We start from the raw sequence: 15959 nt of genomic DNA, 5'->3' as shown, positions 1-15959 counted from the left end.
CACCTTTAATGTGTCCTGTTCCTGTGTTACAGATCAATTGGACACACACACACACACACACACACACACACACACACACACACACACACACACACACACACACACACACACACACACACAGAGAGGTGCTCATATAAGCACTGGAACCTCAGTGGACAGATTTATGCATTCATATAGAGTGTGATCAGGGCGGGGCCGTGCGCGCGTGTCCGCGGGAGGGGTGGGCGCAACGGGTTCATCGGCGCGCGCGCCTGTGTGTGTGTGTGAGTGAGAGTGAGAGAGAGAGAGGGAGGGGGGTTATAGGGTGGGATTTACTCTCATTGTTGGCAGTGGAGACAGACAGACAGTGTGACTGAGGCTCAACTGTGATGAGTTTAAGCATCAGAATCATCAGCTGTTGATACAGCCGGTGTGTGTGAACGACAGAGAGAGAGAGAGCAGAGAAGAGAAGAGAAGAGAAGAGGAAGAGACAGAGCGAGACGCTGAAAGGATACAACTATGCTGTGCTGTATCAGAAGAACTAAGCCGGTAAATATCTGGATTATTCACACTTTTGCTACTGTAACCTGTGTGAGGATGATGATGATGATGATGATGATGATGATGAGCACACACACACACACACACACACACACACACACACACACACACACACACTCTCTGTGAAGCGCGTGAGATCAGTTTAATCAGGACTGTACCTGTCAGACAGGTGTATCATCATGCTGCATTATAAGAGTGTAGTAGTGAAGCTGGAGTGTGTGTGTGTGTGTGTGTGTGTGTGTGTGTGTGTGTGTGTGTGTGTGTGTGTGTGTGTGTGTGTGTGTGTGTGTGTGTGTGATGAGTTTCAGGGTGTGGTGTGTGCGTGTGTGTGTGTCTCAACAGATATTAGTGTCTCGATGGAATTATAATGATTTCTCTGGAGATGAAAGTTGGATGTAATTAAGCTCTCAAGCGGGAATGTGAGTGTTTTATGAAGCAGAAGGTTTAATGTTCTAAAGGCTTTAGAAGAGTGTGTGTGTGTGTGTGTGTGTGTGTGTGTGTGTGTGTGTGTGTGTGTGTGTGTGTGTGTGTGTGTGTGTGTGTGTGTGAGCCGCGCCTCGCGCCGCTTTTGAGGAATCTTGTCGTGTGTGTGTTCGGGTCTGTTCAACATCTTTACTCATCTTTACCGCTCTCTTTTGTTCTTACACTCCACTGCACGCGACGCGACGCGAGGAGAACGCGAGCGTCTGACGCGAGACTGTGTGTGTGTGTGTGAGAGAGAGAGATGGAGCTGTAGACATGAGGAAGATGAAGGGTGTGGTCTTCTTGTCTCACTCCTGCAGAAACACGCGCGCGCGCCCACGCTTCTGCTCGAGTCTTTATTTGAATATTGTGAATCAGGTGCAGATCTGACGTCAGCGCGTTATAATGGCGCGTGAATATTCATGAGTCAGTGCAGGTGAATTATAATCGCGACCTGAAGATTTTAAGGCGTGTCTCTTCTGTGTGTGTATGTGTGTGTGTGTGTGTGAGAGAGAGAGAGAGAGAGAGAGAGAGAGAGAGAGTGTGTGTCTGCACGAGAGAGAGTGTTGAGTGTGTGTGTGGGTCTGTGTGTGTGTGTGTGTGTGTGTGTGTGTGTGTGTGTGTTTCGTGGGTTGTGTGTGTGTATGTGTGTGTTTCTCGTGGGTTGTGTGTGTCTTGGTGTGTGTGTGTGTGTGTGTGTGTGTGTGTGTGTGTGTGTCGTGGAGTGAGTGTGTGTGTGTGTGTGTGTGTGTGTGTGTGTGTGTCTCGTGGAGTGAGTGTGTGTGTGTGTGTGTGTGTGTGTCGTGGGGGCTGGTGGATTTAAGGTGTGGCTCCTTCACTAATACTGCAAGACTGTTCAGATTTATCCTGCATAATTTTATTTAACATGCAGAAATATTTGTAATAATAATCAGATGATTTTCGATCCTGTATTGTGAAATATTTCCTCCACAGGGTTTAAGCCTCAGAATCAGAAACGGTCTCCACACGAGACACCGGTTGATCTGAAACACACTCGTTTCTGTCGGATTATTGATCTTGTTTCCACTACTGGTCATTTTATTGGCTTTTGTTGTAGCGTGACCTTTGAACCCAACAACCAAAACCCGGTTACATTCCCAACCATCAAATGAAGTGACCCATGACTCATAGATATGTGTGTGTGTGTGTGTGTGTGTGTGTGAGGATGAGTTACGACCAGGCCTCCTCCAGATGATGCTGTCAATCTCCTGACTGGACACGCCCTCTTTTTCCTGTAAAAAATGATTAAGTCTTCAATCTACAGACTTCAGCCTGTGACCTGTCTGGCAGGACACATGACACGCTTATTGATTGCCTTTCCCCATATCATATTTTAGTAGTCATCATAAATTAGGTATAAAACACTCATTTTTAAATCGGGCATCATGTTACCATGGAAACAGAGCTTTATAACCTTTTAGCTGGCTCCTCCCACTAGTGGGCGTTGTCTTTTTTCATATTTTACAAAAGCTTTGAAGTTTGGATAGTGTGTGTTCACAGTTAACAAACCGTTCACCATATGTGTGCGTCTATCACATGATAAAATACACTCTCTCGTTAAACCACATCAAACACTCCAGAAGATCAAGTTCATTTTTAATTGCTTTTTTTGTAGAAAACTTTGTCTATTGTTCGTTTCATTCCAACAGTTATTCAGCCGTTAACGAGCTTTACCTCTGAGATCAGCAGATGATGTCATAATGTGTGGTGTGAATATGACTCGAGAATGACTCACTCTGAGTGACATCACACTCACACACACACACACACACACACACACACACCTGAGCAACAGGTCCAGACCCGAGCGCTGTGTGTGAGAACACCTGTTGACCATCACAGTGTGTGTTATTTTAGTATCATTGAGAGTATAGTTTTTATTAATAATGAAGATCTGTACGGATCAAATATGACACTGACTGACAGCCAGAGATGTGTATTGATTAATAGTGAGTGTAACACAGTCTGCATCTACAGGTTATGAGAAGAGATGCTGCATAAACCACTGTTCACACACCCAGTCCACACAGAGCAATAAATCCATATACATATGCAGAAATGACACAGTTCTCTGCAGTGCATTAGTAAGATTGCATATATAAATGAAAAAGTGTTTTGAAATCAAATAGCCTTCATCTAACTGTCATTTATTTGGCATGCATTCAGTTTGCATTTATGATTTGACACTATTTTCATCTGCTTTAAACTACTTATGAGTTTGTTCTATGAATGTTTTTGTCATGCATTATATATGTCACACATTTTCTTTCATTTTATGCTTGCTTTTTTTCATTAGACACATTTGAATATTAAATTAAAAGGCCCTCTGTGGACAAATGCCTCCCTGGACCCTGATGGACGAGGTAAATATTGACCATTAATATTCAGTGTTCACCTTTCTCCCTTTTTTTTCTTCTTGGTCTGATGTCAATCTCTCTCATATCTTCACATTTGATTTGCTTTGCTTTTAGCTTTGCCATGTTATGCAGATATTGATTATTAATATGAACAGCTAATTATATGTGATATTGGTTGCGAGCAGAAAACACTCTGATGTGAAATGAGTGTGTGATCCTGAAGAGACTGAACTCCAGGTCTGATCGCATTAATCATGTCGGAATGAATCCCAAAGGGAAACAAGGACTTTTTTTTGCAGGAGTCCACGATTCTTGAGATCCGTCTGGATGATTATCACTCACTTCAATGAAAAGTTTTTTAAACAAAAGGGACACAAAGTCTTTTCCTTGAGACTGAAGTTGAGACTCACTGATCCTTCATGTCACCAATCCCAGGAAAATTGCTTGGCATGCTTGTAATTGTGGGATTTCCGCTGCTGAACGTCCTTCCAAGTTCTAGTTAGAAATCACTGATCCAGATTCTTCAACTGGACATCTGATTAAATCATCATTAGCCGCGTTTCCACCAAAATCACCCGGAACAATTTGTCCCAGGAACTTTTTCCCCCAGACCTGTTGCTGTCTGCGTTTCCACCGCGGTCTAAAGTACCGTGAAGATTAAGGCAAATAGTCCGGTGACTGCTTGCGACTTTACAGTTCCCGCTGGATTTCATACTCTGGATTTAAGCTCAGTAAAGCCTGAACCTCGTCGGTCCATCGGTCATATTTTTTAAACTCCATTGTTGATTCGAATAGCAAACAACTGTTACTGCACGCACCGCAACAGACTTAAAAAATGGTAGTTAAAATAAAATTCTGCGTGAATTCAACCAATTAAAATGCGGCATGAACTCAACCAATCAGCATGTTCAGTGCCCAAGTCCCACCCCTGAAAGTTCCTAAACTTTGAAAAAAAATACTACATCGCGCGAGCAGGGACTTTCCGAGGGGGAAATATTTACCCAGAACTTCATTTAGACCCTGATTCCTGTGGTGGAAACACACTGAGTACCGACCCAATGTCCCAAATTCCTGCGGTGGAAACGCAGTTATAATAGTACATACAGATGCATGATGGGAAGGTATTTTCCTTTGGCCACTCACTGTAAAGGCTCGTTCACACCAATGACAATAACTATAACAATATACAGTAGTTTTAAAAAAATCATTCAGAAATGTAAAAATGTCCACACCACAGCATTTAATAAACAGAATGATATTGTGTGTTGGTGTGGATGCTAATCAGAATCAGAATCAGAATCAGAAAGAGCTTTATTGCCAAGTGTGCTTGCACCCACAAGGAATTTTTCTTGGTACTGAAGCTTCCAGTGCACATAATACAAATACAACAAGAAACATAGTAATACAAATTCTAAGAATAAAATATATTTAAAAAAAATAAAAATAGTATAAAAAGTAAAAAAAAGGGGTCACAGTTGGGTTTAGTCTGAATAAACATTTACAGATTATAAACATATTTACAGTATTTTGAGAAGTATGAATAATATAAATATCACCTGAGTTAGAGAATATTACACTAGACAGTGGGAGTCTAGTGCATGTTACAGATTATGAACATATTTACAGTATTTTGAGTAGTATGAATAATATAAATATAAATATCACCTGAGTTAAGAGAATATTGCACTAGATAGTGGGAGTATTGCACTTGCAGGCATATGCCTTGGGGGGCATGTTAAGTGTTCAGAAGGGAAATGGCCTGTGGAAAGAAACTGTTCCTGTGCCTGGATGTTCTTGTGGCCAGTGATCTGTGTCGCCGTCCTGACGGTAACAGTTCAAACAGGGGGTGTCCAGGGTGAGTGGAGTCTGTGATGATTTTACCTGCTCTCTTCCTCACTCTGGAAGAGTACAGGTCCTGGAGGGTTGGCAAGGGTGCACCAATAATCCTCTCTGCTGTCCGGACTGTCCGTTGTAGTCTCCTGATGTCCGATTTGGTAGCTGAACCAAACCAGACAGTGATGGAAGTGCTTAAAACAGACTCAATGACGGCTGAGTAGAACTGGATCAGCAGCTCCTGTGGCAGATTGAACTTCTTCAGCTGGCGAAGGAAGTACAGTCTCTGCTGGGCCTTTTTCACAATGGAGTCAATGTGATTTGCCCACTTCAGGTCCTGAGAGATGGTAGAGCCCAGGAACCTGAATGACTCCACTGCTTCCACAGTGCTGTTCATGATGGTGAGAGGGGGGAGTGCTGGGGATTTTCTCCTGAAATCCACAATCATCTAATATAGTTATCGTTATAGTTCTTGGAGTGAACGGTGCTTTAGAAACCGATCCATGTGTCCAGTCAGTCAGTCGGTCCATTTTGTTTGTAGCTTCACCAACTTGGCTTGAATGGTCAGTTCTCTATTGTATTGAGACTATATCTCCACTCCAACACACATCCTATACATAAGGAAATTTGCCCCTCCAGGTCTGGTAACGTGTGAACTCAAGACAATCCGGCTTAGTGCCCTATAAAACACCTATAGTGGTGTGAATTCATTGCTTCTTTGATCTCCACTTTGTTGCAAGACGTGGAAGCTCAATACTTTATTCAGCTCGTAATCCACTTACTTTAAGGTCAGGCGTCGGTCTTTTTTCAGTTGCATTGATAGAAGTTCTATGTAAGGCGTTTTGGATGCGGTTGCATAAACCTAGGAGCAGCAGTAAGATCCGAGCAAACTTCTTTCATCCATTACTCTGTGTCTCTGGTGTGCCAATCCAGTCAGACACGTTGCACATTGTAGTGTAAACATTCACGGGTTGCTTCCTGGGATTTCTGTTATCGAGTTTCCCAAGCTCCCTATTGGCAAGCTTGGGCTCTTTCAACTATGACTTAGGGGTTGCAGTTTTCCGGTGTACCTCCCTTGACAAGGGTTCCTTTGTGACCTATAGTTGTAGACACACAACAAAGAGAAATATTGTGGGAAGAGATTATTGGACTCCTCAAAAAAAAGGGGCCATCAGGGAGGTGGAAATAGGCAACCGACAAGCCATTTTATTCCTTATTATTTCTCCATACCCAAACAAGATGGGGACCTACACCCAATCTTGGACCTTCAGGGACACCCCTGAAATGCAAAATGCTGACAGTTCCAAGGATACGACAGCGATTGGTTTGCCACTCTCAATCTCAAGGATGCCTACTTCCAGATCCCTATCTGGGAAGGTCATTGGCAGTTTCTGAGGTTTCAGTTTGAAGACAGGACCTACAAATTTAGAGTCTTCCCCTTCGCCATTGCCTTGTTGCCAGATGCGGTCCTGGCACCCCTTCGTCGCCTAGGTATCATGGTCTTGAATTATCTAGATGACTGGTTGGTATGTGCGCAGACAGAAAAATGATGCAGGGAACATGTGTTTGTGCTTGTGAACCATCTCCAATGCTTGGGTCTTAATATGAAGAAGAGCAAGCCATCTCAAATCACTGTTTTTGATTCTGATTTAAGACTCCAGAAAAGCAATTGTGACTTAAGCTTTAGAGAGACAGCAGGCAATAAAAGCTTGCCTTTCTCACTTTTGAGTAGAGGTGAAAGTCAGCTGGTGATTATGTCTCCGCTTAATGGGTCTGATGGCAGTCACAGTGCAGGTGGTGCCACTTTCCCTCTTACATAAGCGAACTGTGAAGTGATGCCTCTTCTGCCTAAAGGGTTACATCCCCAGACACCTTGGTCAACAAAGGAGATGGTTACGTGGAGACTCTGTGTAGCTCTTTGCTGGTGGAGGAGTGGGATGAAAATGGCAATAGGCAGCAAGCTGGGCCCAGTATACCTTCGACAGCTTGTATCAACAGATCAAGGGATGCTGGAACAGTAACTAGGCAGGTCAGCACATCAATAGAGTTGAAGGTAGCCCGTCTCGCACTTCAAGACTTCTGGCCACGGCTTCAGGGTTATCATGTACCGGTCCAGACAGACAGTCTCAGTCTTGGGTCAATAGCTATGGGACTACCAGACAGACTTTCTATTTGGGCAGCCTATTTCTTTAGGTGGGGGTTGTTTCAATCTTGGTGTGAGGGGCGCAAGATGAACCCCCTCACATCTACAGCTCGTAATATCCTACAATTTCTGCAGGAACAATTGGATGCAGGCATATCTCCCTCCACCCTTAGGGGCTTGAGTGGGGAATTACAAACTATCAGAGCACTGTTGTAGCCTGATTTCTCAATTCCTCAATGGTGCTCTAAGATGCACAGCACAAAATACAAGACATATCGTACCACAGTGGGCCTTCGACCGAGTCCTGATGGCACTTCAGAAACACCCATTTGAGCCCCTTGAATCGGCAGACCTGAAATTGTGGTCTCTAAAGTCAGCCTTCCTCCTGGTAATAACCACGGCAAAGAAAGGATGGGGGAACTTCTTGCTCTCTGTCCATTAACGCTGCTGTAGGTTTATGCCAGAGGGTTCAGGGGTTATAGTGCACCCAAACCCAGCTTTTCTGCCAAAAGTGCTGTCTGATCCGTCTATCTGAAGCGCCATTCAAAAAACGATTTGCTGTTTGTATGCTTGTTGTGGCAAGCAATTATCTAAGGTGAGGTATTCGCATTGAGTTGTAGAGACAATCCAGATGGCGAATGGACCACCATTGCTAGGACTGAGGGCACGCTCAACTCTAGGGGTTGAAACCTCATGGGCTCTCTAAAAGAGATTTGTGACGCACCCACATGGACTTCTCCATCCACCTTTTCTAAGTTTTATAGACTGAATGTTTGAGCCAGTCCTTTCCAATCTTTCCACCCTGAGGCTGCTCTGGGACATGTTCCGATCAAAGGATAGCAGTGAATTCATGCACTGTGTATTTTATAAAGCACCAATAAATGTTGTTGAAAATTAGAGTATCCACGCCACTAGACCTGGAGGGTCAAATTCCCGTACATATTGAATATATAACGGAGTGGAGTGATAGTCTCTTCACTCAGAGAACCAAGGTTACATCGTAACTGATTTTTTTCTCTATTTCAGCTTAGCTAGTATCATGGTAGAGCAACAGTTTTAACATAATCTTGTTAGTTGAACTAGCTGAACAGTAAGACCTCTGGTTTAACCTGTTAACTGTCCCCCCCTATTTGAGCATATATGTAAAAATGCACTTAAATAGTTGAATAAATAATAATTCATGAATGATTTGGTTGGTCTCCTTTTAAAGAAGACACTCAAGATTATTACAGAAGTGAAAGCAAATAATTAAAATGTAAAAAAGTTATAGAAGTTTAAGTTTATTGTAAAGAAAATGTACTAAACAGCCACTGGGTTACACGCACACTGTTGCATTCTCCTATTACAGACTAATAGATTTCTGTCACAGTGTCACAAACCTGCAGCCAAATATGAAACCTTTCCAATGATGAAACCTTTCCCAGATCTTTAAATCATATGTGTGACAAAGACAGTTTGTCACTTGAGGTTGCTTGAATGTTTTATGGGTACATGCAGCGGCTCGGATGAGTTACTAATGGTGTTTGTGTTTCTGGTCTCAGGTTGAGAAGAATGAAGAGGCCGATCAGGAGATCAAGCAGGATGGAACCAAACCGGAGGAAAACGCCCACAAGGCCGCCACCAAGATCCAGGCCAGCTTCCGCGGACACATCACCCGGAAAAAAATGAAAGACGGAGAGAAAGACGAGGACAACGACGCCGCTCCGGACGAGTCTTCCGAAACCACAGAGGAGAAGAAGGAGCGAGTCTCTCCATCTGAGGAGAAACCGGCTGAGGTTTCCACGGAAACAGCCGAGGAGAGCAAGGAAGCCGAGCAGCCTAACTCGCCTGCTGCAGCAGAAGCCCCGCCCACCTCTGCCGAAGCCCCACCCACTTCAGCAGCTGACCCCACCCCCTCAGACACGACCACTAAAAAGGAGGAGCAGCTGAAGGAAGCGGTCGAGCCTAAAGAGGCTGAGAGCACGGCGAGCACCGATGATGCCAACGCACAGAAGGAGGAGGAGCACGAGGAAGCCAAACAAGCCGATGTGCCTGAAGCCGCCGAGAGCCAGGAAACAGACCAAATAGACAAAAAGGGTGCGTCACAAACACAAACACTCAGGGCCCTATCATGCACTCGATTTAATCAAATGTAAAATAACACTGCACTTTATCAATAAAATATATATTACAAATATAGTTAAAGTTATTCAGTCAAAAACAAGTGAATTTTCTCCGTCTTCTGTTGTTTGATTAGTGTTATTATAGAGATAGCAGCAGGAATATTAGGCTGCTGTCACTTTAAGAGTTGCACGGATCCAATATACTGATACACATCTGTGAAAAACACAGAAAACAAGAGTCTCTTGCGCTTGAATGATTCAAAGTCATATTGAAATGCTCACAAAGGAATCGATAAGAGGAATCAAAATTGAAATTTTATAACAAGTATCCGATTCCTGACCAAATGCATTTGCGCCCATCTGTGCTGGTCTCAAAACCAGGTGTGTGTTCAGGATCATTGTTGGAGGGTTGCTATTTTGAGCCGTTGACCGACTGAAACCTGCTCTAAAGTCAATGGCGCAGTAGTTTTTTGTTATTTAGATGGTGCGTAAGTAATATGAGCCTATACGCTTACACTCTGCTCATTATACACACTCTGCTTATTACTCACACAGGGATGCGGATCCGTTTCCTTGCTAGAGAAGCGTTCAGTCTTTCCACTTGTAAATTCCTCCATGTAAATAGCGAATCCGCCATGGTGCGACCCCAACTGGTTTTTAAATGGAATGGGAGATGAGACTCTGATTGGTTTATTGCACGTTACGCCTAAAATACACCCATTACTCATTAAGAGAATAGAGACAAAACACACTCATTACTCGTTAAGAGAATAGGGACGACCCTTTTGGACCGTTGCGCCGGGAGCACCGACCATTTGTCCCATCATTAAACAAGCAAACGTGGATTCGGACGCCATAAGTGCACTTGCCCCGTACACTTTAGACCATGAGCTTAGATCGTTAAAATAAAGTCTGAAAATCATCCAAGTCATTAGTGTGAGTGTAGAGTAAAATACAACAACTCAAACCGTCAACTAGAAACAATTGACTTTATTTTCTAAGATATCAGTGAGACTCTACTAGACTATCAACCAGAGTCACAGTCACAGTTTAGTTGGTTAGTTTCAGCGGTTTAACCACATGCTCCTTCTCCAATGAGCATTCATCTATTCAGACCAATGACTACATTAGACATTAATAGGGCTAGGTATCGTTTAAATTTGAACGATTCCGATTTCGATTCTGCTTATCGATTCCGATTCTTATCAATTCCTAATTTTGATTCCAATAAGATAAAATAAACCTACTGTAGATATCATTCACATTTAGTCTTATTGCAAAATTTTAATTGTGGCTGAATATCATGAACAAAAATCAACAGGCTAAAGAACACTTACACAAATAACGTTTGCCTGTGATTTAAAAATACCATTGAAAAACAACTAACCTAACTAATATAAACTTCAAGCATTATTAAAGGCAAAAGTAGACACTCAGTAATTAAAAAAGAACAAATAAAAAAATAGCAATCGCAACAAATAGATACAACTGAACAAGATACGGTTGAAATAAACTGTTTTAAGATTTTCAGGTGTTCAGGTACAGAAACTGTAATCAAATGTAAAATAACACTGGACATTATAAATAAAATATACGTTACAAATATACAGTAGTTACAAAAGGTATTGAGTGAAGAACGAGTGAATTTTCTCTGTCTTCTGTTGTTTGATTAGTGTTATTATAGAGACGGCAGCAGGAATATTAGGCTGCTGTCACTTTAAGAGCTGCACGGATCCAATATACGCGAGTCTCTCTCGCATCAATGATTTAAAGTCATATTGAAATGCTCACAGAGGAATCGATAAGAGGAATCGAAATTTTAATTTTATAACAGGTGTCCGATTCCAGAATTGGAATTGATTTTCGATTTGCATCCCTAATCATGAATATAAAGGCTGTTGTTGAATTGCAATATACATATGTATATAAAAACAATAGGTTACTGTTCGTAACCCCGGTTCTCTGAAACATCGAGTGGAGAGATCCACCTATGGGAAGGGCATCCGCACCTGACCTTTGCAGAAGCATCCAATTGCACCAAGTCTGGCCTGACAGACAGAAGCACGTGTCCAATGCCAGGTAAGGGACCCGCCCCTTACCAAGTGTATAAAACACCTGTACGCGCTATCTTTCCTCAGTGAGCATATTCGCTTCTCATGCAGCAAGTGGGGCAAGCTTGGTGGATCTCTCCACTCGATGTTTCAGAGAACCGAGGTTACGAACAGTAACCTATTGTTCTCTTTCATCATCTTGTGTTCGAGATCCACCTATGGGAGATATGGACAGATCCCTGATTGCCCAATACACTACAATGAGGCCCTGAAAGCCAGAGAACGGTCACCTGGAAAGGTGGTGCCTGACACGTCACAAAGAAGCCCACCACACAAAGTGAGGAAGACACATAGCAACAAAGAATAACATGTGGTAACATGCAATTGTGAATAAACCTGACCACACTTATAATGGTGAATTATATGGTGCCAGGTGCAGGTTAGAAACATGCTTAGTGACTTTAAAAATGCTGGGCTAGGCAGCCCAGGCTTAAAGAGGGGTAGAGGGCCTAAGAGTACAAAGCTACAAAGAGCCCACACCCAGGACAGAATGAGCTTCCGGGGTTCTGGTGACATCGAGCCGGTAGTATCTGACAAACGTATGGGGAGAAGCCCAGCTTGCAGCAGCACATATGTCCTGCAAAGAGACTCCCTTAAACAGAGCCCAAGAGGCAGCCATACCTCTAGTGGGGAGTGCTCTGATGCCCTCTGGAGGCTGCACTCCCTTAGATTCATATGCCAAAGATATAGTTTCCACAAGCCAATGAGAAAGGTGTTGCTTGACGAGCTGATCCTGTCTAAGTACACCCACAGGGCACGTGCAGGACACAGAGCGTTCAACCTCTGATCCTCTCTGGTGTCCAATGGGCTGGTCGCCCGAAAACCTGGACCGAGAAGCCCCTGGAGCTGAACATCAGGTGGGCCTCTTCCTCTTCCCGTCCGACAGGGTAGAGTTGGTGGGATTTTTCGCTGCGGCTGCAGTGAAAGACGTCTTACCCCAGGGCATAGATGGATGGTTGGGTTGCTGGCTGGGTGGCCTGCTGCGAGCCTTGGGTCTGGCTGTGTTATGATACGGCCGTCCCGTGGCCGGGGCCTGAGGGGGCCGTGAGGGGGTCTGATGTGGAGTGGCCTTTCTAGGCAGGCACAGTTTAAACACCTCATCCTCCTTTTTATCATCACACTGTTGTTGCATTAGGGCAACAGCAGGGCCAAAAAGAGCCTGGCCTGGTTCCACTGGGGCTCCTGCTATGCGTCTTTTCTCACTGTTGGGCAGACCAGAGAGATTCAGCCAGAGGGCGGGTTCCCCCACAGCAGACAGGGCCATAGAACATCCGCCGGCTTGGACGGCCTGGCGGGCGTTGCGAAGGACCAGGTCGTTCACAGTAACAATCTCCTTCCAAAGCGCCAGCGATGGTACGCCTTTCTCCAAATGTGTACTCATATCCTCCAACAGCTCAGCCTGGTAGGCTGAGAGGAGGGAGAAAACATTTAGAGCCCGTACAGCGAGAGCCGAAGCTTTGTACGAGACCTGAAAGACACATGCTGAGAAACGGTCCAATTTATTAGGGAGAACTGGCTTAGGAGGGGCCAGTATTTGTTTGCCGTCATACACATCCCTCTCTTGGTCTGGCTTTCAGGCCTCGTACAAGGCATCAGCTCTCGCTTCATCTCACAAGATGATGAAAGAGAACTGGGTAACACTTTACAGTAAGGTTTCAACAAACAACTGCATTTGTTATAAAGAACTGACTATGAAAAATACATCAGTTGTATTCCATTCAATGCCGAGACGAGTGGTGCAGTGCAGCCGAGCCGCTAACCGGGGGAGCTTGGGCTGACGGGATGGTTTCCTCGTTGTCCGAGCCATCAAGTATAGCAGGGTCCTCGTCCTCGCCTGAGCCGGGCGGCTCATAGTCGAGCGAGGAAATACCGGGAAGGATTTCCTCGAGTAAGCCCTCGTTGGACTGGTCAGCCCAACTGAGAGCAGGCATGCTCTGGGAAGTCCCCGGAGCTGCAACGCTTTCACCCAGTCCAACATCCGAGTCGTACTGTTCGTCCGTGCTTTGGGTGGAAGCAACCTTAAGCCTATGACGAAGGAGCTTCCTAGGCAGAGCGAGGCAATGGCTGCAGTTCTCTGGAAGTGAAAGCGCTTCTTCCTGCGTGCTTTAGCCCCATGCATACAACGCAAAAGGAATGGGTATCCCTCGCGGCAATGAGTGAACCGCAGGCGGCAGGGCATGCACGCGACTGCGAGTCCGACGGGTTAGCAGGACTGGAGAGCTTGACTTGATCCATGGGAGAGGTGAAAGCTAAGAAACAGGCAGGCAGCCTGAGCGTGGATGGCTAGCAACCAGAAATAAATCACAACTAAACGCAAAAATCATGCCTGGCGGAGGCTGATCGAAATTAGATATTTCCTCCTGTTGACTGTGGTGAAGTCAGCGAAAACGGTTGAGCTGCGAAGCAAAGAGGTCAAGAGAAGCGAATAACAACTGAGGAAAGAAGCGTTGGTACACTTGGTAAGGGGCGGGTCCCTTACCTGGCATTGGACACGTGCTTCTGTCTGTCAGGCCAGACTTGGTGCAATTGGATGCTTCTGCAGAAGTCAGGTGCGGATGCCCTTCCCATAGGTGGATCTCGAACACGAGATGATGAAAGTGAACCGGGTAACACTTTACAGTAAGGTTTCAACAAACAACTGCATTTGTTAAAAAGAACCAACTATGAAAATACTTCAGTTGTAATCCTTTAAAACTAATGTTAGCAAAGATGAATAAGTACTGTAGCATATACATTGCCTATTGTTAGATAATGCATTAACTAATGGGATCTTGTGGTAAATGTTACCCAAAACTGACAAAAGTAAACCCGCCATACATTAATTTTTAATCCATTGTGGTTTGACTGAAAGCTATTCACTGACCAGAGTTTCCGTTTCGGTCTCATTCATGAGCATTAACATTGAGCATATGAACATTAACCCAAGCAGAGGTTTGTAAGTGTGTTTAGTTTGTAAGTGTGTTTGTTGTGATCTTTTCAGAGGCCGTGCAAGACTCTAAACCAGCAGAGGAATCCGTTTCAGACGCCGGCAAAGAGGAGAACGTTTAACACACGACCAGAGAAATGTAAATCATTAATGATTGACAGACTGCTCTTTACCCTGATGATGAAGACAGTCTGCTTTTATGTTTGTCCTCTTATCTGGTGTGGCAAAGATTTTCTGACATTTGGAGGGAGTTTTCCAATGCTGAGGTCAGCGAAGGACAAAAACCTTGAGCTCTTCTTCTTCTTCTTCTTCTTCTTCTCCTTCAGTGATCTCTTCTGTCCATCGTCTGCATCGCATGAGAATCCTTCCTCCAGAGAGCAGAACCTTCTCACACGCACACAACTAATACATGTGGCTTCTTTTAATGTCTGTGGTGTTATATGACCGTTTAATTGGAGATTATTGCTGCACTGATGTTAAAAATTGAGAAAATCCAACAAAAAAGAAAAAGCTCCAGCCTTTCTTGTTCAAGTGAGTTTGAATATAAGGAGTAAAATCGTGGAAAATGGTTTCATGTCTGTTTTCAAAATAAAGAAATGTGCCAATTACATCGACGTGTCTTGTTCTTTCAGCCTGAGTTTGTCTGTGAAATACATGCGATTTCATTTACAGTTGATGATTATTAATCAGGATCATATCTATTGTCAGGTGTGTGACCAAATCATCAGTATTAATCTTTATCTGCGAGAGCTAAATGATTCTAATGTTTCAACTGGAAAACCCAGTTTGAAACATTATTAACCTGTCTGTCTTGTCAAGTCAAGTCATCATTTATATAGCGCTTTTAACAATATAGATTGCTCCAAAGCTGCTTTACAGTGATAATAGGAGATTACAGTAACAGAGATTGTTTTGGCTTTACAGCAGATCTAGAATAAAGTTATTGTCCAGCTAAAGTTAGTTTTGATTGATTCACTTCCGTCGCAACATTAGTTATTAACTTAGGGGCCGCTAACACGACACCGTTTTAACAGAAAACTCTTAAGTTCTCTATGCACAAACTTTAAAAACGCGAACCTGTGAGAACGCTGATGGCTTGCACATGCATATTACGAGTTCAGTCTATAGGTATGTGAGTTTGAATATATGTGCGCAGGCGTGTAGTCCTTCCCTACAAACCAACCCTCAACAAACTACTTGTCTGGCCTTAAAATTTATAATACAGAATTTTTATCGCTTCCGCGTAGCCACGCGAACCGGAGTTATCCCGACAACGCTTTATCTGTAGAGAGGTAAAGGGAGGGAGGCCTTCACAGGGGAGAGACTAGTGACACTTCAGGACTGCGCTGTCGTCGCGTCCAGGCGCAGGTCCTTCATCAGATCTGGACATGGCCTGGATCCGGCAGACTGTGGTAAACCTCGGGAAAAACAGAGAGACTAATATTAGCGTAGACGCCATTCTTC

The 15959-nt window shown here is 44.0% G+C and overlaps 1 protein-coding gene across 3 annotated transcripts; it reads left to right on the top strand.

Annotated features, from left to right (window-relative positions):
• The first annotated feature begins 289 nt into the window (after nt 1-289).
• gap43 (growth associated protein 43) lies at nt 290-15103 on the top strand. Of its 3 annotated transcripts, none has more exons than XM_082179553.1 (4): nt 290-528; nt 3320-3386; nt 8898-9432; nt 14550-15103. In XM_082179553.1, exons 2-4 carry the CDS (start codon nt 3360-3362, stop codon nt 14615-14617), a joined length of 630 nt encoding a protein of 209 aa, XP_082035679.1. In that variant the 5' UTR covers nt 290-528; nt 3320-3359; the 3' UTR covers nt 14618-15103. The 3 variants fall into 3 exon arrangements, with proteins under 3 accessions (XP_082035679.1, XP_082035678.1, XP_082035680.1); XM_082179554.1 differs by lacking the exon at nt 290-528 and adding an exon at nt 856-959; XM_082179552.1 differs by lacking the exon at nt 3320-3386 and having other exon boundaries at nt 292-528.
• Nucleotides 15104-15959: the final 856 nt, after the last annotated feature.

This window comes from Leuciscus leuciscus (genome assembly GCF_965113295.1).
Source record: "Leuciscus leuciscus genome assembly, chromosome: 9".
Taxonomy (NCBI): domain Eukaryota; kingdom Metazoa; phylum Chordata; class Actinopteri; order Cypriniformes; family Leuciscidae; genus Leuciscus; species Leuciscus leuciscus.
Note: the sequence above shows the minus strand (reverse complement) of the source record. Positions and strands in the feature narration are given on the sequence as shown.